Genomic DNA, 22,051 nt, shown 5'->3' with positions numbered 1-22,051 from the left:
GAATTAGCTGTAACATCTACTTAGGTTGTTGTTTCAGATGCTGACTAAAAGCTGAAGAAAAAACATTTTCTCTCTTCCCTTCATCACTCGTCCCTCAGCTACTGAAAACACAGAAAATGTAACTGCTTACCTTTTTAAGCTAAATGTGTTATGAAGATTTTGAAGTTATTTAGACAATAGTCAAAGTCTACTCAAGCAGAAGGAAAAGCTAAAAATAACCTTCTTTCCACATTCCATTCATAGCAATGGAGTACGCTTGGAGACACAATTACCATAAATACCTATTTTCCAGAGCACAAAATCTATATGTAAAAGTCGAACCCAAACTAGATCCCATGACAGCCTCAGGGTGCCATGAGTAATACCGTGCTCTGTAGCTCAGAAGTCAGAAGCCTCAGCCTGTCTCTTCCCTCTTTTTTCCAGGACCTTCGCAGGGGAGTTGTGAGCAACCCCAGGGCAGGATGAGCAGCAAGGGAAGGAGACAGCCAACAGGAGCAATTTTGCTCACTCCCAGGACTGCCCTGTACCCACTGGAGCTTCTGGTTAAGGGCAACCCCAGGACCCCTAAGGGCCTGCCTCCAGGTGCTGCAAAACTTTGGCGGGGCCATAAGCCACCCTCCCGCAGGTCCCCCAAAAGCACTATAAAACCTCCTGCAAACTACACGCTAGATCAGACAGATCTGCATCTGCACAACCAAGTAGAGCCTGTAGCTGATTCTCAGAGAAACACCAAAACACAGCCTTGAATACAGCCATTTCAACCTGCCAGCATGAAAACCAACTTTTTCAATTTACTCATGCTTTGTCTTCTGGTTTCCTTTCTGTTTGCATTAGTTAAGCAATCAGAAAAAGTGCCCAAGAATCAGAAAAGTTTTTTTTTTTTTAATAATTAAATATTTTGAAAATTAGAAAAATAACTTTGTTACCTATGTATACATACATGCACTTCACTGTTGACTTTTAAAATGGTCCTTGTCTCATGTAAAAGAGAGAAAGAGTCATGTTTAATTCACAGATTTGCTGTAGAAAAAGGAAACTATAGCTTAAGTGAAAACAGGCATAACAATCTCTTGCAGCTTAAAATAGGCAGTGCCTAAAAGATTTCTTGTTTAATTAAAGCGTTCCTGGAAACACGAAGGGGAAGGAAAGTACAGATCTTTCTAAATGTAAGCAGACTTTTTAGTTTTTCATCTAACAGTGCCAAATGCTCTTTAAAATTGCCACTCTGTACATTAAGATCTTATGTCAAACTTGCCGGAAAACAAAAATCTTCACAGTTCTCATTTTTCCCCCTCTTTGTTCAGCTAGAAGTATGTAACTCACATAACACATATGGCTCACCAGTGAACTGTGACTTCAACGTACTGCTAGACAATGAAGAAAGCCCCAAGGCCCATATTTGTAAGAATAAACCAGATCATACTAACCTGGCTTGAGGAATTTAAAGACTGGTGTCATATTGCAACTGACTACACACTTGAATGTAATTCCTCCTCAGGTTTTTCTCTCTACTTGTGCTGCCAGCAGTGTTAATCAACTCATTCAAGCAGCACATATTACCACTACAGAATTCAAGGAAAGCTCCAGGATCCTACACAGAACATTCTCAAATATACAAAACCACACAGAATTTAATTTAATTTAATTAGTTTTGACATCTTTCTAAACAAACCAGTTTCCACTAGCGAGTTGGAAGCCTACACAGTGTATTCGAAATTGTTTTACAAACACAGTCTTGAAAGCTTGCAAATTTTTGTTTCATTCAAAATAGTAAGCCAAAAATGGGATAGATTTCTTCGGGAATGCGAAAAGAAGTTTTAACTGGAAACCACAAAATTTATTCTGACTGCTTTGGCTAGTCCCGTATTATCTTCTGAAAAGGGTTTGCTTAACTTTTCTAAGCACAGCCAGTTGAAAAGGAATAAGAAACACCCACTAAAATTAAAGTATTTTCCCAGAAATTCTAGGGACTGTAAAAGAAGTTCCAAGTATGTTCAATGAGATGCAGCACTGCCAGTATTTAAAAAAGGGATTTAAAGTTCCATGTAAAAAAAATACTGGCATCATTAAAAAAAAATCCCTCTCATGTAGTACTATGTCATATCTGATCTGAATTTGAACACTGCTTGCATTAATACTTTTTTTTTTTTTTTTAATCATGAAGAAAACTTACTAAATGCACTCTCCTTGCTTTGGTGCTTTCATTGCTTGTAGGCTTCTCATTCTTTCTTCATTTTCATTAATACTGTGTTTTTCTTATTAAATAAGTGTAAAAAGGGCAAACTTATTCAACTGCCATTGTTCCTGGAATTCTGAATGGCAAGGAATCACCAGGAGTGATGCACTGTACAAAAATGTCTAAAACAGATCTGGGTGAACTGTACTAACACTTCAATGGGAGCTGCGCACCAGCAATCAGTGGGAGGTGGGTTTTTCCACATATGAAACAGCTAAAGGAGCTAAAGCTTCTGCTTTCTCAAGGCAGATTTTTGAAGCAAGTATTTTGTGATTCGCTGCATATTTGCCTTCAGAGTATATTTTCATAACAACAGGTTGCAAACACTGTGCAATTTTTCAGAGTGTGTATCAAATTCCTCATCAGACTGAAAATGCAGCATGTAAATCAGGAACACGCTTTGACGCTTAACTGACAGTTCTGAGGGTGACAGAGCAAGAAAATACATAACATATACAGGGGACAAAGGTAGGAGCACAACACAACCATCACCAAGGTCTCAAGCATCAGATTTATGCAGTCCTGAACTGAATACATTTTAAACCAAGGACTATTCCTCCACATAAACTAAACATGATATTAAATGCAGTCTTAACAACACTGAGTGATCTTTACATGTAGTGAACGTGTCATGGCAGAAAGCACCTTCTCCATAGAAGTCACTGACAAATTCTGCACCAGCTTGCTAAGCAAAAAAGAAATCTTAATCTGCTATTTATCTAACTGAGTATGAGGCAATACAATAACCAGTCAAAATTACTTCCTTTTACATTAAAACTTTACAGTGAATCTACACTAAATTGTCTATTTGCTACAAAATTTTGTAATGATCCTGTCTGAAAGACTGAAGCTCTGGCTGGTCTAAGAGCAGCTCATGGTTTTGGTACAAGGATAGTATTTTAGGGTTGTAGAGCAGACATAAGCAGAATGCTTCTGCTAAAAAAAAAGAAAAAAACCTGTGAAATAATTAACAGTCATTGCTATGATACCATTTAGAAAAGGACAGTAAGCTTCTGTCTGTACTAGTGACTTAAGCCACCACAGAATTGAACGAGATGTCACTACCTTAAAACACACTAAATGCATGTTGAAGGCTTACACTTACAATGAAAGGGGTTTTCTTTAAAAGCCCACACTTGGAACACAAGCTGTTTCTGTTGCAAATTCTAACATGACCAAAATGATTCAGTTTAGAGTAAATTAAAATTAACATAAACATATAAACTTCCTTCCCAAATACCAAATACTCTGAATATATTAACACAAAAAGTTTTGACAATATGAATAAAGCTAACTTCCCAAATATTAATATACATCACATAAATGTATCACACAAAGGTGTTATTTTGTAGGTTATTTGGCTTTGAAGGTTTGGGAGATGGGGGGAATGTTTTCTTTGGTAAGAAGCAGCTTGTTTTTTGCTTTTCACCACAAAAAGGTTTCCTGTAATAACTTCAGAGTACACAGCTTCAAACAGACTTAAACTAATCCCTTTCAGAATCTGCCTATATAGTGCACTTAACACTCCAGCTCCCACTGGACTTGGTTAAAGCAGCTGAAGGAGTTAATTCCCCCCTTGGCTGAGCAAATGCCACCAGAAACTGTGAATCAGAGCCCTAAGCTAGGGAGGTCATAGCCCAGCACATTATCTTTAACCATCATCAATTTGAGCTGAAGCAAAGCTGTAAACTGAGTGACAAAGGAGCGGACAGGCTTCACGCCTTGCGATCCTTGGTTCAGTTACAGCCTCTATTGTGGGTTACTGGAGCAGACAGTTGAGGATAACTACTCCCTAAATTGCCCCAAAACAAATCATCAGAGCTCTCAGAGACCTTAACAATCTATCTGAATTATTTTTGAGGCTGAAGCTAAAGCCCACCAAGTCTTCTGGAGAAAAAAAAAAATACACAAATAAATAATGCATTTTTGCTCATGTATCTGAATAAGCAAAAGATACCAGAGTTCCTTCTTCTGATGTAACCTATTTGGAGAATATTAAAAAGGTACCTGCCTGATTCACTGAGGAAGGAGGCTCAACAGGGCCCTCAGAGGCTTCCCAGCGGAGAAGGGTAAAACAGAGGCTCAACATAAAAAAAAAAAAAAAAAAAAAAAAAAGACCTAAGATCTGTGAATAGAAGATCCTGCCCTTTCTTGCCCCTCTGGATATAAGAGACACTCCTTCACTACGATTAAAATCTTCTCAGTGCAAGGTTTAAGTGCCCTAGGATGACACACTGGACACAATGAAAATTAGCCTGAATTAACTCTAACGTCATTTATTTCACTTTGAAAAACTTGTGTAGCCACTTTTTCAGAATTAAGTCTACTTTAACCCAATTTACCCTAATTCATTCCTAAGGTGAATTAGACTAAACTGAGTTAAAGTCATTTTAATACTGAATGAGAGCAGCCCACACAGAAGTTTAATGTGATTTAACTAAACTGTTTTAAATTCATTTTTAATTTGAATTAGCTACCCTTATTGTCCCTAGATAGACAAGTCACCTTCACCTGTGCTTTGAAAAAAGGTCACATAAAATACTGACACTGGGCCTGACAGCATGCAATGTATCTAAAGTCACTGCTGCACCAGTCAGAAAACTTCATGTAAGAGACCCTCTCTGTCAGAAAGGCAGCCTGTCACTTGGCCATCTCTTTAAATAATATGAGGGGTTTCACCTCAAAACATGCCGTTGGATACAACTGAAAGATAGCTTTTTGTGCAACAGTGGAGATTTTATGGAAAAACTTGCAAATATCCTTTCCTAGTAGCAAAACGCTTACTAAAGAACAGAAGCAGGCAGTTCAACTGCAAATTCTAGCTGTCCTCACGCTTAACTTCCCCTATAACTTGAATTTGTGAATAAGATGAGTCTGCATTACTTAAGAACCAGAAATCTTGCCCAATTCACAGCTTTGGGGAAAAAGAATGGAAGTAGTGCAGGTATTTCTGGAAACCCATGCTCCATCCCCAACAACATCTTTTAGAAAGTCCTCTGATACTGGGCTAGCAGGGAGAATGCATCACTTCATTAGAAAAAAAAATTTTTTTTGACTGTTCAAAGAAACAGTAAAGAACTTTATGAACAAAGTCTCTCTGATAAGAGCAGAGATCAACCAGCCGTTCTGCCAGGCCGGAGAATTTCGAACCCCAGTCCACCCTCCCTCACACCCCAAGAAATTGCAGTCTACACCTCTACTCCTATAATCAAAGGAATGCTGGTTGTAAGGCACCTCTGGAGGTCATCTAGGCCAAACATCACCCAGAGCACAACTATCACCAACACAGATCACTGGTGGCTGTGGCTTTGTCCAACTGAGGTTTAGAAACCTCCAAGAACAGGGATTCTCAAGGCAGCCTATTTTCCTGCTCCACCAGCCTCCACACGAGCCATTTTTCCTAACACCCAATCTGAGCCTCCCAAGCTGCAATTTGTGGCTGTTTTCCCTGGCTGTATTATTTGCTATTATCAAAAAGAGATTGGCTCTGTCATCTTTGTAATTGCCCTTCAGGTTATTGTAAATTCCCATTAGATTATCCCCTCTCTTCATCCTGAGAAGACTAAACAAGCCCAGCTCCCTTCAGCTGCTCCCTGTAGGTCACATCATCCAGGCCCCTGACCTGGAGCAGCTCTCCTCTCTCCAGTTCCTCCTCCTGTCCACACACTCCAGTTTCTACACATCCTTTTTGAACTTGGGCAGGCAAAGAGAAGAGCCACAAAACCAGACACAATACTCCAGACACACCTCACCAGAGCTGAATAGAAGGGGACAACATCTTCTCCCGATCTGCTGACCACACTCCTTCCAATGCAGCCCAGTATGTAGCTTGCTTTATTCACAACAAAACCTGGCTCATATTCAGCCAAGTATCCATCCCAGGTCCTTTTCAGCAGGGCTGCCACTCAGCTGCTATCCAGCCTGTACCAGGCACGGGTTACTCCTCCTGCCGAGACTGCTCTATGCACTGATGTTCTTGTTCCAGATGCCCTTCATGACACTATTCAAAATAAAATGATCCTCCCCAAACTGTTCTGGCTTGCAATAAGATACCACATGCCACAACTACCATAGAATGAAGGGATCCCACAATTCACTCTGCAAAATTGTGCCATTTCAACAACAGACAGTGCCTGTCAGAAACAGTTAGGGTCATCCTCTATTACAAAATTGGCATTGAAAATGAAAAGGCAGCAGCAGGCAGTAAAGTAGATATTGTTACTATAATATGAACTACAATTATGCTCTTGTATTGAGAGCCCAGTATAATGATAAAATGCATGCCTTTGAGAGTTGAGATATTTTAATAATGAAAGCAGTGTGATTTCTAGCAAAAGCAAAGCTATGCACCTGACAGTTTTGCAGTTTAAAAGTTTGGGGGGCAAGATTTGGTATTTTTTTTCCACCTTCAAATTTCCCCAATGTGCAAATGATTATATCTCATCTAGAATTTTACTTTGAGATCACTAGCTTGAGATACTAACTTCTTCAGTGAAAACGTGCGCTAGGAGAATTCTAAGAGACAACTATTCTTTAGAGTTTGGAATTGGAGGAAAAAAAAAAAAAGTCTTTCACCTGAGATGTATTTCTCACCAGACTCATGCATAATAATATGAATGAGAATATTCAAAATTTGAGTAAGAGCTGGCTCAAATTCCGTTTCTGCAGACATTTAAGGAGAAGTGTCAAAGGAACACATTCATCCTAATAAATCAGAATAAAGTTGAAGCAGAACTAAGCATAAGCACGTACCTACCTACCTTTCTAAAAAGAGACTGTGTTTTAACATTAAAGTTTTAAATATAAAATATATTACACAGTTGTCTAACAGATAAACAGAGACTATGGGAAGTTTTCACTTCTCTCCTCCCCGAGAGAGATCTAACTTCTGAAACGCTCTATGCTTTCAGGAGCTGTCGAAATGACAAAGGCAGAAAGAACTGTTTGATATGTCAATAATGACATCAATCTTTCATTGCTTAAGCAGAAACATGATCTGCTTATTACTTACTGTATAAGAAAGAGGATTAAATATAAGAAGGACTAAAGTTGCTATGATTTGCTTTGCAACATTAATAAAATACTCAAGAGTAGTTTTTGTTGCTAAGTCTGCTAAAGTTCAAATGGCCTTAGAAGAATCTATTTGACAACAAAGCATTAGTCTCTGAAAGAAAGTCAAGACTATTTATAATGCAAGAGCTATAAGATCAGCCCCTCAATATGGAGAATGCATGTTTATCCTCTTTCCAAATCAGATTTTCCTTATTCTGTGTGATATTAATCTCCCTGGGGGTGGATACCTCTGTGAAGGTGCAATGGTTCATCTCCTGGTTCTGGTCAATTCTTGTTTTAATCTCATTTCCAGATCAGAGTCTCCATACATAGCGAGATATTAATCTCTATAGAGGCAGACATCTCAGCTGGCTCTACCGCACAGCTCTCCCTCTTCTGGTCAATTCTTATTTTAATTCTAATTTCCTGTGATTTATATTCCTCTTTCAAGTTTAATGTATTCTGCTTCACTCATCTCCCTCCTCTCTCCCTCCTCCTCTTTACAGATGTTTTTGCAGAAAAACTATTGGCTGTGTCCCTTTTACCAACCATTCCTTTTAAAATCATGGTTGTACAGATAGGTGTCACTGCCATCAACACTGTTTGCAGACATACCAGTAATGCTTGCCTTATTAAGGATTAATTTCTCAACCAGGCTTAATTTTGTGCAGCCCTGCTTTATATTAACTTCCATTTGCACATTTCAGGACTGGATAACCCTCTAACTAGTAATGAACTAGAACATAAGTTAGAATATACATTAGAACATAAGAAATTCAAGTATAATGCCTTACTATAGACTTTCTGGTTGACAACAATCAACTCAGTCTCTGGGTGTGCAGTTCTACTTCTGCAAAATAAGGGTTATGGTACTAACACGCCTCGCAGGCACATCCAGAGGCTAAGGTTAAGATTTCAAGTCTCTCAAAAATTACCGTCACAGGGGACAATAGAATCACAGAGGAGGCAAGCGGAATTATAGAACTTTGGCCTGCGTTATATTTGGCCTCGAATATTTTAAGACCTCATTTTTGCCCTTCCCACTGAATATAGAGCCTTGTACAAATAGAGTATTTAATTTTACTATCTAAACAAGCTTCCAATTTTCCCTGCAAGATTTGCTTCTCAGCCCTGAAAACAATCACATTCTCACAACCAAATTAATGATACCATAATATATACCACACACAGGATTTCTTATTGACTTATTCACCATCTTCATCTCCCTTTTACTCACCACTTGAAAAATCTTGCCTACACCTTTCTAGCCAAATAGTTAAATCCAAAAACATACTCTTTTTACAAATATGCATCTATGTAAGAGCTGTATTATTTCAAAATATTACTACTCCTTAAGAGCATATTTCTCTTCATCTTTTTGTCCCACTGATTTTTATAGACTGTCTTGTAGGGAGCCTTTCTAGTGTCCTCCCTAATTGTTAGTAACAACTATGTCTATGTCAGTAACTTGGTTCAAAACAGCAGTGAAAAGTGAATCCCCCGATTGCCTCCATTTACCAAGCATTAGTTTGCTTCTCAACATAGTTTTTGCACACAGGAACTAGACCACATTCAGAGGAAAACAACCCTGGAGCTCCACTTCTGAAGTGCACCAATGCTTCACGGGGAAGCTCAGGCCAGAGCCAATGGGCTACACCCACAAGATCCGCAGGAACACACACCACTGCTTCTCCTTTGGAAAACTTCAAATTAAGTGTGTAGTAGAGGCATTTGGCCCACAGAAAAAGACTAAATCTAATCCGAAATAACCCTACTCAGCTAAACCACATGTAATAGTTCTCAGATCCTTGTATCTCAAACCACTTCAATTTAGTGACTAGAATCTATAGCACCAAATTACTCGCCAGTATAGATATAGCCACCCTTTTCCTAAGGCACAGCAACACCAAATTGCCTTGACAGTTACTAGTTTCACAATTAAAACTGTCAAAATGCTTCTATCTTCTCGCCATAGCAGCTTGTAAAGGCTCAGGCCAAAACGCCATAGCAGATAAGTGTGCAGACAACCCAAACATAACCTTATTTTGTCTTGGGAATTTTTTTTTTTTCAAAAAGTTTCTGTTCACAGCTATTGAAATTAAAAGCTTAAATTAAAAAGGAAGCCTTTCTACTACTTATCCAGATGAATGGTTTTTCCAAGCCTTCTATACAACTTTTTTTAAAAAAACAAATTGTATTACACTTTACAGAATTTGTCCTAGCTTTGACTTTCATTTAATTATAGTATGCATTTGCATTTTTATACATGGTCCTTATGGCTGTCTATCTGCCAGGCCACTATCTTCTGTAATGCATTAGCCAGTTTTCAAACACTGATTATAGTTCTCCATTAAGAATATATTTTTTCCTACACACTTTATCATCTGCTGCTCTTGCAAGATTTCTTCATGTCAGAATCTGTGAACTGTGTCTGAGAACAAACTATTTCTTACATGACTGAATCAATCATATATGAAAGAAACCAAAAATTCTCCAGGGGACCCTAGAATATAGTCATTATACATTTTACCAGGTATAAACACAGTCCTCAAATAGCAACTGGGTCCATTTATGAACTGTACATCTATTACTAAATATTTACATAGAAGACTCAACTACTTGCACTTTATCTTACAGATTGCTAAAGGCAAATCCTCCTAATCATAACTTAGAAATTTTCAATATGTACAGTTCTAGTTTTCTTAAAGTCATTATATTTTCTTCCCTTTTCCCCTCCCCCAAGATATGAGAAATTCTGAGGCCTGGTCCTTTTTTTTTTTTTTTTTTTTTTTTTTTTTTTTTTAAGTAATCTTTTACATAAGAAGGCTCCATTTTGTTTAAATGCTTAGGCCAGGCTTTCTCTTGCTTTCTTACTTCTTCCATGTAAATACAAAGAAATGTAAATTTAATCAGATGCCTGATTACTACAGTTGGGATACTGTAAACAAATAGTCAGGGAAGAGAAGATGTAAAAGAAGGGCATGAATGATACTGTGACAAAGGAGACAAGTCCTCTCAGATGCAGAATTTCTGAGAGAAGAATTAGAAAGTAAACAAAACCAGTTCTACCTGGATTCCTCCTTGACAAGGACATTTTAATATTGTAAGCAGGAGGCTAAAAATACTCTAATTTGAAAGCAAAAAATACCAATAAAACAAAGGCTGAGCACAAGCAAGGAAGAAACTGAAGAACTATCAGGAAAGTTACGGAAACACCCCTGACTTGCAGCTGGGAGCCTGGAAAATGAGGTCTTAAGCAAAAAGCCATTCATCCCATAAGCGAGTACACTGGTTTGTTTTTCTGTTCTGTTTAATCTGGCAATAAAATCAACATATAGCATGACTGGAATGGTTTGGAATTTTACTTGTTGCTGCCCACACACCTACAATTGTCATTGTAACAAGAGGACAGATAAAACATGAGTCATACCTGAAGTACTTAAAAGAGCGGTAACAAGCAGGGACTTAAAATTCTTTTGACTCTCAGTCCACCTTTGGCATCTTATAAAGAATAAAACTATCCTGCCCATTGATCACTGGCACTTTATTGAAGAAAATCAACTTCATGGCTTTCATAACAGATTTACAGCTCCTTCTACCACTTTCTAATACTACATTTTCTTCTCCAAACCCTTCACTTTATTTGCATAGCTGCAAGATAGATACGGTGTCAGAACTGAATCCTCAACTAAATCACTGCAAAGAGATAACTGATGCAGCTTGGAAGAACATGGAAGAGGATTTGGGATCTTTATGGCTTAAGTTCTTTGTTTTAAACTGTAAAAGTGTGATCCCAAGACTTAATTTCTCCTCCAACAAACACATGAGCAGTTGCTCTTCCTATGAAAGGAGTGCTTTGAAAGAAGTGCTTTAAAAATAATCATACATGTTTTGACACCATAAGAAAAAAGCAATGCATTTATGGCTCACCTATACTTCATGAATCAAAGCAAGGTTCTGCTATGTTTTCCCTGTTTTCCAAGTGGCATTCAGGCTAAGAACTCCTTAAAATCTATTTTGCGCTACACTTGTTATTTTGCTACAAGCACTACACATGCAGTGCCAAGAGAACAGTATTTAGTAAGAACTGATTAAAGTATCTATTATGTAATTAACATCAGTACTGCAGTAGCACGTCAAAAGCAAATCAGATTTTTATTTTGTTTTGAAGACAACTAAGCATTTACCAACTTCATTCACTTGTTCCTGTATCTTCTAGGGACCATCTAATATATAAACTAATTAAATCTGAGCATTTTCTTTGGCATTTGCCTCAGTTCCTGGTTGCCTAATGTTCCTTAGGTTTAGACTCACAACACATATGCTTCACATCCAAATGCAGATTTTTTTTTTTAAATAGTGTTCTGTTCCATTAAACAGATTTTTTCTAATTCTCTTAAATTTAACATCATAGAATAAGACTAACCTATAAATTATTTAAGAGTACTTTTACGTGGCAAGTGAAAAATGCATGTTTAAAGAGATGGCTGGCCAAATTTCTTTTCCTGAAACACAAACTATCTAATACTTGTTTTCATTTCCATTTCCATGCTCAAGCAAACAGTGAAGAGATGTTTATAGTTAGCATCTGGATATTATCACCATGCAACGCAATCCACCAGATTATTTCAGTATTTCTAAGGTCTGCAAATGTCATTAATAATCACAAATGCTACTCTTTCAGATTCACAGCCTCATCCTGTAGCCCATAAAACTGAGACCAAAGATTTTCAAATACACGGTTTCTGTCAATTTGAAAGTAATGTACAGCCTCCCCTCTTCCAAACGCTCATAAAGCACATCTGTGCAGTCTCTCTAAATGAGAACATAATCTTGCCCTTTCCAAATGCTGGTCACTTAACACAATTCCTTGTCCAATAGTTGACAGAAATGCCAATAAATCACCAGAAGAAATGCACATTTGAAGTATAAACTCAAAGAAACATGGGTAAGTGAGCCAGAGGGAACAAACACCACCCCCAAAAAAGCTGTTTAGCATATCTACTTGAATGTGTTTAAAACAACCTATAAACTGAGCCTGGTAGTTTAACTGTTGCCGTGTAGACACGGGATATACAAAGCAGCGAGGAACTCGCTCATCCCTGGAAAGGACTGCGGGCAGGGAAGCGCTTCATGCCTTCAACGTGACTCAGACAGAGCTCTTAACCTAGTCCCTGGTAGTTAACCAAATCAGCATACAGGATTTCAAAGCAGTGTTTCAAGACCAAAAAAGTACCGAGAATAGCACAGCACCTAAGAATGCAACACCTTCCCACTTATGCAAGATGTATCAACAAATTAAACTCACTTTGTCAAAGAAAATAAAAAAGCTGAACAGCTTGGCTATCAAAAGCATCTGAACTCAGTAACTACCAATATAATTGTTTAAAAAAACCCCAAAATAACAATATAAGAAATATAAAAATAACAATATAAGAAATAAGTGAGTTGACTGACAACTTCTCACTGCCAGGTTTCAGCCAACCCGTAGAAAGTTAAGAGGATTTTTCTGGTTATTACATTACACCCATCTATTTAGTCTGTGTTTACCAGGGAAATTATATTCCCTTTCATCACTCAGCTTTGTTTCAGCTGATTCAAAAATCTGATCGTTATGCACTAAATATTTTGCTTTCACCTGGAACTAGTTTCTCCTTGTTTTACAGCTATATAGGCATGTGCATTATAGATTTATGTATGTATGTGGCAGGGGAATGAAGAGCTTTCTTGGGGGTGGGTGTTGTTAACAATTTGTTTTATTATTTGAAAGGAAAGGTCCAAGGAAGAGAAAAGCCAATCTCACAGAGATTTACAAATGCAGGAGACTTAATATAAATAGACCTTTTGCACTAAACAAGACCACACACACAAAGTATTCACATGCTGAAGAGTTGGCAGAACTGTGGAATTAGTTTGCAATTTTTAGTTTCACAAGTTAGGTCAGGATGGATTACTAGTAAAAACTAACTGCAAAAAGGATTTGCTGTTTGGCTTTCTTGAATTGAATACGGAAAGACTGAAAAGACCATTTCATTAGATTTCTGCTTTGGCAAGAGGAAAGCCTCTTTCACTGGAAATTTTCTAGCCTGAAAAACTGGAAAATGAATGCAAAAAACACTGTCAAGTGAACAAAGACAGATATGGTGAAGTAACTAAGAGGAAGAGGATCATGTAATAATTCTGCTGAAAAGTCTGATGATGTTTATATCTATTAACCATTTTGGAGTAAGGACTCATACATACCTTGCCTCCCTTCAATTATGGTATGAAAGCCACTAACATTGCCATAGACGTCTTCCAGCAAAAACAAGAGAAGCTGAGGTTTTCTTAAAGAGGGGGGCAGTGAATGAGAGAAGAGGGGCAAGAACATGACAATCCACTTTTGTGGGGAGCAGGCAGAGATTCTGGGATGGTTCGGTTTTTATACCATCAACATTACTTTCTCTCTAAAAGATATGATGAAAACCACTGCAAAAGATATGATGGCAATGTTTTAATCCATTTACTCATCACCTACTTAAAATATATATAATATTCAGATGTCAACATACCAATTTGAGAGATACCTGAAGAAATCTCTTCTCCACAAATACAAAAACCACGTCTGCAAAGGAGTCAGAAGTTGAACAAGACATAAAATTGCCTTCAGTACTTTGGATTAGTAGGTTTTAACAAGTTTTTCTTTTAAAGCATTTTACATACTGTGACGGCAGTCAATACTTATCTCTGCTTTATGAACTCATGAACTCTGCCAAATTTCTTCAATGTTCTCATATTTGATAAGTGCTCTCACATTTACAAAGAACAGACAAACAGGGTAATTCTAAAAGAACCTAGACAATATACTCCCCATTTTGACCTTACTCCTGTCTAATACCACACAGAGATGACATAGATAGAAGAATGCTCTGATTTGATATTTTATCATTTAATCATAATAAATAGCTACAGAACAGGTTTCAACCAGGTCTTATAATTTTCATTTTTCACTGTAGTTAAGATGACAAAAACAGCCTAAAATTTCAAAGTAAAAAGATATTTTTGCTTATTGCTTAAAAACTTCAATATTTTTTTAAAAGCAACAGGTATCCTAAGTCATGCTACAGAATTCATAAATAAGCATATGAGTTATGTTTGGAAATAACAAAAAAATCAACAGTATTTATAAACAATTAAAGAAATCTACTCTGAATTTTTTGTTATAAGCTGTTTTGAGTTCATTTGAACTACAACCATTTTTTTTTTCACGACTTTTTCTCTTCTGGTTAATATTCACCAGTCAGTTTTATTGTTACAGAATAAGTGTATGTACACAAAACAAAGCATACAACTCAACCTCAAGAAAGGGTGGAATGGAAAAGCAAAAAATCCTGAGTGGCATGAAGAAGGTAAATCTGGAACAATTATTAACTATACCTTTCAATGCAAGAGCTAGGAGACATTAATTAAAACTAGCAAATTCAAAAAAACAAAGGACCGTAGCCTTTTCACACAACACAGATTCCTTTTCACAGAATGATGTGAATGCTAAAAGCTGTACAGGCTTAAGACGTTATTAGGCATAATCACGATAAAACGGATCCACTGACGGCATTAAATACCAACACATGGTCTCTGCAGGCAGATAATATTCAAAGGAAGTCATTGTCAACTTGCCCAAATCTATGCTCTCCACTCAGTGTCTATACTCAGAGCCTGGATACTGGGCCAGGTGCACCTCCGACCTGATCCACTGCAGGTTTTCTTTTTTTGTTTTTGTTTTGTTTTTTTAAAGGATCTAAAGCAGATCTTAAGTAGCAGCAAGAAATCTACCTGGCTTAAGATGCACTGTTCATATTGCTGGCCAACTAATCAAGCACTACCATGATTTTTCAGATGGCAAGGACTAAACAGGACTTCTGAGGTCTCCAAGTTTTGGGTGCCTTCAACCCCATTTTCCTAGTTAAATTCCATTTTGAAAGTTAATATACATTTCAGAATTGTAACGGTATTATTCCTGGAGATATAGGTAGACAAGTGAGCTCTGAACTAGTAGTGCTATGAAAGAGAGTTGAATGCAGGAAGGAAAGTAAAACATTTGGGGAGGAGGGTGTGAGAGTGAGAAACTAACTTCACTTTTAATTCCACACATCCATATGATTTGTCAATACATTTTAACAGCTTGGGGTGGGGGAAGAAGCTACTGAGAAGTCTCTTATACATATACACCTACCTGCACCAGTATCTCTTGTATAACACAAACAAATTGTAGCACATTCAGGAATAAAACATGACTGAAGTAACTTTTGCTGTTCTGGCAGTAAAGGGTTAATTTGAGTTTAATCACTTAGGGGTTTTTTAAACATTTTCTTAATTGCCTTAATCTCTTCTATTACATGATTTAAAAAAAAAACTTTAAATATGCTTACTATGATTTTGGTATGTTTCTCTATGTAAAAATATTAGACTACAAAATCCTTATAAAACAAATAATATTTTCTGTTTCATAATATCAAATTTCTGAGTTAGACTCTCTCCCAAAGGCAGAGGGTAACTCTGCCTTTGTCATGGCAGAGAGAAGAGATTAATCCAAAAATATTTACTCCTGCCTGTTCATTTGTGATACCATGAGTTGTAAGAACTACTTTGCACAAAAAAGTCTGATAAATAACTACAGTAATACAAGGGCTTTAAGGTCTAAAACATACAGTCCTCCTTTCTATGCTTATTTATCCCTATATTCTGAAACATCACACAAAGAACTTCAGGTAGCCTGGGTCATTTTTAGGATTTTTACCAACATATCCTTTATTTAATATATTAAACACACACACGCTTGCATAGATACCATCTGAGGCAGTGCAATGCATAATATTTCTACCAGAACTAGTTGACAAGCAGGCAGCATTTTCAAAAAAAATAATAATTTTTTTTGAAAAACTTTTCACTCTTTTCAACATTTGAAAACATGTAAATTGCTAGAAATAATAGTAAAAAAGTTAGAAGTTTATAATGATCAAGTTGTGAAAACAAGCTGAACTTGTTCTTTATCAAACTGTAGGAGTTACAGATGAAAGAACGTGCTACATAAGGGCTAGCTAGACTTCGACAAAGTAGGCACTGCCAAAACATTTTGGCCTAGATTCTGACAAGCACACACCCAAGTCGAAGGGTCATGCAAAGCAGCAGTGTAAAGAAACACCATACAGAGACCAGAAAATATTACACTTTGGGTTCTGGTTCGGGGTTGTTTTCTTTTTCTTCTTCTTTTTTTTTTTTTTTTGGGGGGGGGGGGGAGCATGCTTGCTTTTTTAAGACCTCTAGGGAAAGACAAAATATACAGTGTTTCAACTGTTTGCCAGGGGGGTGGAGATGATACACAGTTTTCAAGATAGCAACAAATTACAAGATCTTGCTCCTTTTCCTAACTTGCTGCTCCTCCTCTTGCTGTGGCACTTGCTTCCATGGATTAAGTTACGAGGAAGAATAGGTAACAACCAGCACATACACACACTTGGAAGAAGGCCAACTTCTAAAGACACTTGTATTCTGTAAGTTGATTGGACCCTTAATAAACACTTCAAAATTTATATGAACAGTCTTGGATCTGACCAACATTTGCAGTTTGAGTGGTATAAAAAAGGAAAAAGGAAATAAAATCATAAAAAAAACAAGGAAAGAAAAAAATCAAATTGCAGTGTTGGAGAGAGAAGTACTTGTGAAAGGTTCAGACTGAATCAGCATCTTTGTTAATGAAGAAGAAAAATTAATACAGTTTTAAATTCTTATGATTCAAACATTAAGAATACCAATACAAAGGAAACTGGAAATGAATTAGATTAAGTTTAATGTGGAAACATACAGGCTTTTGTGTTAAGGAGGAGGGGAAGGCGGTCAAAGGAGGATGCTTGGAAAACAGTAGCCCTGTTAAAAGCAGAGGAGCTTACTATGAAGAAAATAAATGCTTCTATGTGCAGTACCTACAGAAACATCTCATGGTAGGCTACAGAGAGGCCCTCACTGTAACGAGCATGTAGACCCCAACCTTTGCATCCTGCATCCACTAATATCAGGATGATGTTACCTAATCAACAGACATTAAAGGAAAAAAAAAAAAAAACACACACACACAGAGGAGCATCAGGGATTGGTTTAGAATAAGTAAATAAAGTTCATAGTGCTTATTAAATGCAGAACATTCAAGTCTGACCATAAGTAAGTGTTCAGTAGGACACAGCCCTTCTTTGACACATAGACAGAGAACAGATTTAAAAGGTCTAAGAGTTCAAGCATCATACCTTAAACTGCGTATATTGACAGCATCAGCTACCAACAAACGTACTTCTCCAAAGCTTCAAGAAAGTCTGAGAAAGTCTGCAATTAATAAAGCTCTGACCAGTATTTTTTTTTTTTTTTTTTTGGATGCTTGGCAATAGAAACTAGAGTCTTTAGCTGCTGACATGCTGTACAAAAAAAAAAAAAAAAAAGAGAGAGAGAGAGAGAGAGAGAGAGAGAGAAAGAGAATCTCACATTTCCTAGCTACTATTGTTCAACTCATTCACAAGCTTCACCTACTCTGGTCAGACTGATCTTGAGCATTCTTTTTAACTTAACACATACCGCAAGGGACAAACCTTACTTTTTGTACTTTCAGTTCTAAGAAGGGCTGCATTCCACATTTGCAGCATGAAACATCATGGACCACATAAGTTATCAGAACTTCCTACCCTTTTTATGCCAGTGAACAAGCTTGTAGAAAATCTACATGTAAGAGTTACCTTTGGCATTAACATTAGTCGGACAAATTACGATGACACAAAGTCACTGGTCTGATTTCTATATGTTTTTTGAACGAAGAGATGAAATATGCTTTGGCATATTTTATTGTAACTGTTCCTACAACATGCTAGCTGCATATATGGCACGCTTCCTTTTCCCTGGTAAAAGGCTTGTAGATGCTTACATAATCTTGCAATTCTGATATGCAGATATTAAATTATACACACTGAAGTCAGCCACATAGGAGGGATGCAATCTGTTTGGACCAGCACAATTTCTCTTATTACTTCAGCACGTTTCTTAATTGACAATGACACATCTCGAACTTCTCAATTAAAAATTAATTTACAGGAGGACCAGAAAAAAAGTCTCCTAACTGCACATCAGCCCTTTTGAAAACAGTACTTCGAAGTCTCATGAGCGCATATATTTTTATTAATGGCAGTTTTTTAGCTCAAGTTTTCAAGATAAAGGGATAAAAACCCGCGTCCCACTGACACACCCGGCGCAATGGCAAGTACTATGAAGAAGCCGAGCAGCGGCAGGGAAGAGCCCAAAGTCTATCGGAGCTGCTCCTTCATGTACCACCTCGCACCACAGACAATAAAACATCATGCTCACGCTACGGCTTCGTACTGAGCAGACCAAGTACGAATAAACTACAGAGGCGGCAGCAGCATTCAGGTGCGTCCCAGCGGCGCCCAAGTCACCGCCGCGCCGCGCCGCGCCGCGCCGCGCCCCGGCCCGGCCCGGCCCGGCCCGGCCCGGCCCGGGCCCGGCCCCCCGGCGGAGCCGCCCGCTCCCGCCCGGCCCCCGCCGCACTGCGCCGCGGCTCCCACCGCCCGGCCCCGCGGGCACCTCCGCACCGTCCCCGGAGAGGGGAGGCAGGAAGGGCCGAGAAATTGGCGGCTTCCGAACAAAACAGACACCGGCTCCATATGCTGCCTTCTCCCCCGCACACACTTTTGGGGGAGGATTTCGGGGGGCCGGTGGCGGCCTGGCCCCCGCCCGCCTGCCGCACCTCGGGGCGGCGGGGAGTTACGCGCCGGCGCCCCCTCGGCCGGGGGCGGGCGCGGGGCGCTCGGGGAGCTGCTCCCCCGCGCCGGGCAGGGAAAAGTTACACGGGGGGAAAGGGGCGGCAGCAGCTCCGGCCCCGCCGCGGGCACCAGCGCTACCTGGCCGGGTGGCCAGGGGAGGAGGAGGAGAAAGGATGAAGAGCTCGCGAGGCGCCTGCACCCGGCGCCCGCCGCCCCTGCAAGCCCCGGGGCGGCAGCCCCCGGCGCCCCGGCCCCTCGGCGGGGCAGGCGGGCGCCCGCGCCGCCCGGGGCGCCCCGGCGGGGCCGCCGGCAGCGGCGCGCCGCCCCGCTCGGCCCCGTCCTCACCTGGGAGCCGCCGCCCGCCCCGGCGCCGAGCGACAACTCACCTGCGGAGAGCTGGGCCCGGGCCGCCCCGAGCAGCGCGGGCGAGCAGCCGGCCAGCAGGGCGAGCGCCGCCAGGAGCGGCAGCGAGGCCGCGGCGCCGGCCCCCGCGCCCATGCCGACTTGCGGAGAAGTTTCGGAAAGAGGCCGGGGCTGCCCCGACCCGCCGCGGCGGGCGGAGCTCGCCTCGCCTCGCCCGCCCCTCCCGCGCCGGCACCTCGCCAGTAAACCCCCCGGCGCCGAGGGGCCGCCGCCGGCCGGGGGCTGCGCGCCCGCCCCGCGCCCCGCTCGGGCAGCCGTCCGCGGTGCGACGGGCGCAGCAGCCGCGGCGGCGGCAGCTCCCCGCGCACTCCGGAGTTACTTTGCTGCCGGGCGCCAGGCGAGGGAGGAGCCGAGCGCGCACGTCCAGCCCTCCCGCTCCCCGGCACCTCGCCGGGGGAATGTGGGACTCCGGCCCGCAGCCCTGGCGCAGGCGGAGCGGCGCCCGGCAGCGCCTCCTGCTGCAGGCGCGGGAGCCGGCACCGCTCCGCTCGGCACGGTACAGCCTGGCACGGCTCGGCACGGCACGGTGCAGCCTGGCACGGCTCTCGGCACGGCTCGGCACGGCGCTACACAGCTCGCCTCGGCTCGTGCGCCGCTGCCGCCGCCTCCGCGAGGCGCGCAGCGGTGCGGGGCTCCCTCGCTCGCAGCCCCCTGCCCCGGCAGGCCGCGCCGCCGCCACCGGGGGAGGGCAGGGAAGGGAGAAGCCTCGGGTGCGCTGGTGGGGCGGGGAGGGCACGGCCGGGAAGGTCGGGGCACTCAGCCGGCGGGTCGGGGTCGTGCCGGGCGCTGTTTGCAAGGTAAAAGTCCAGCCGCCCCGGGTTTGTTTTGCTCGCTGTGGCTGCTTTTGAAAAACGCCTTATAGATCGGCTTGCGAGCATGGCATTATCATCGTGCATCAAACGGGCTGGCTCTATCTTCGAGCCAGGATTTTTTTTTTTTCTCCCCTCCCCTCTCTTTGGCAACGCTTGTCTGGCTCGTAATGCCAGTAAAGTCTCACTGATTGGAATTGAAATTGTAATAAACAGTATTACCATTTACGCTATTATTTCCACATGTAATAAACACCTGACCTTTCAAACAGGACTGTATGCAGATACAGAACTCAGACAGCCACGCGTTGAGGCAGGATCTTCTCGCCAGATCCAGGCTTAAGGTATGCAATATAATAAAGGCCTCATTCTGCACCTGCAAAAGCACTGAACGTCTGTTCATTTACAGGGGCTTAGGACCCTAAAAAGCATTTTTGGAATAACAGATAAAGCCAACAGTGCTGGAATTTTTGTTTAAATAAGTATAATTTCCTCCAAAATTTTTAACCTGTTTTAGAATTTTTCTTTTTTGCATGGCAGCTTGTAATTAAAGATGTTATGTAAAGATTGCAACAGAACCTGAAACCACTGGAAACTCACAGGTTTTATTGCAAACTTGAAATTCAATCCAGGTTCATCAAAGGTTTGCTGTGATTCCAAATCCTTTCCAGCCAACGTGTGGCAGTTGATAGGTTTGCCTGTAAACCCTGTGAGACATCATGTTTTCCTAGCACGAAGAGGCAAAACACAGCAGTTTGAAGTACACGTCAGTCTGTATAATAAAGCACACAAAAAAACCCTCTACAACTGGAAGCCCGTGTGCTTCATTTGGGTAGAGTGGCTGGAAACCAACTTGCACGCTTACTGCAGAATACAAAATGATATGCATCAGTGAACACTGACTCTTTGTTTGACCTTAGAGAAGCATGGGAGCAGTGTGAGGCAGATCTTGACGCCCGGCGTTTCAGGAAGGATGGGCGACATACTGATTCCAAGTAAACATGAGAAATTCTTCTGAGCAAGGCAAATGAAAGCAGCGTGACGGCCCTGCTTTGGATGCATTTGGTTACGTCGCCATTTCTGTTGTTAGGTGGATGTCTTTAATGAAAAAGACATACCAATTTGTCCTGTTCTGGATTTGTAGTTGAGCCCCTTTGGAGAGGGCAGGGAGGGTATGCACATGTCTGATGCTGTCCTTTATGCCTGGGGAGAGGCAGGAGCTGTAGAAGTAAAGCTGTAAAAATGAATTCAAATCGGATAAATCACGAGCAGTCTGGAGGGCAGGGGAGAGCAGGACTAATGCCTCAGTCTTCATGGTGGTCTCACAGACAGCTGTGGTGACCAGCACAGCAGATGTCCACGTTCAGCCTGTGTGGGAGGTTGTTGGGTGAGGGTGGATGTGCAGCACCAGGTTGCTGCTCCATTTCACTGCTGTTCAGTGATGGGTCCCGCCAAAGTATGTTCACCTATCATTATGCAGACTAATTTCCATATCTTCCAGTAGGAGTCTCCTGGGATTTTGTCCTTTTCCATCACTCACATTCCCATTAAATAGCAACAAATAGGATTTTGATTGCTCTTTCTTCCTTGACTGGAGAGTTCAAGCTTGAAAAGTATGGGAGAAAAGTGCACATGACCCCACTTTTTCCTCCACGTATGCATCTGTTGAACTATCATGTGTATTTCGCCCTGTGTCTCCTTCTAAAGTATTTGGCACCTTGACAAATACTTTAACT

The 22,051-nt window shown here is 41.0% G+C and overlaps 1 protein-coding gene across 4 annotated transcripts in view; it reads right to left on the bottom strand.

Annotated features, from left to right (window-relative positions):
* Positions 1–19,587, bottom strand: part of PTPRK (protein tyrosine phosphatase receptor type K) — a 417,845-nt gene extending 398,258 nt beyond the window's left edge. For all 4 annotated transcript variants that reach the window (XM_067293743.1, XM_067293745.1, XM_067293744.1 and 1 more), the window contains exon 1: positions 19,470–19,587. In XM_067293743.1, coding sequence (XP_067149844.1) covers positions 19,470–19,581 — 112 coding nt within the window. In that variant the 5' untranslated portion in view covers positions 19,582–19,587. The remainder of the gene's footprint in view (positions 1–19,469) is intronic.
* Positions 19,588–22,051: the final 2,464 nt, after the last annotated feature.

Source organism: Apteryx mantelli, chromosome 3 (assembly GCF_036417845.1).
Source record: "Apteryx mantelli isolate bAptMan1 chromosome 3, bAptMan1.hap1, whole genome shotgun sequence".
NCBI lineage: Eukaryota > Metazoa > Chordata > Aves > Apterygiformes > Apterygidae > Apteryx > Apteryx mantelli.
The sequence above is the reverse complement of the archived record's forward strand: the minus strand, read 5'-3'. Positions and strand labels throughout refer to the sequence as shown.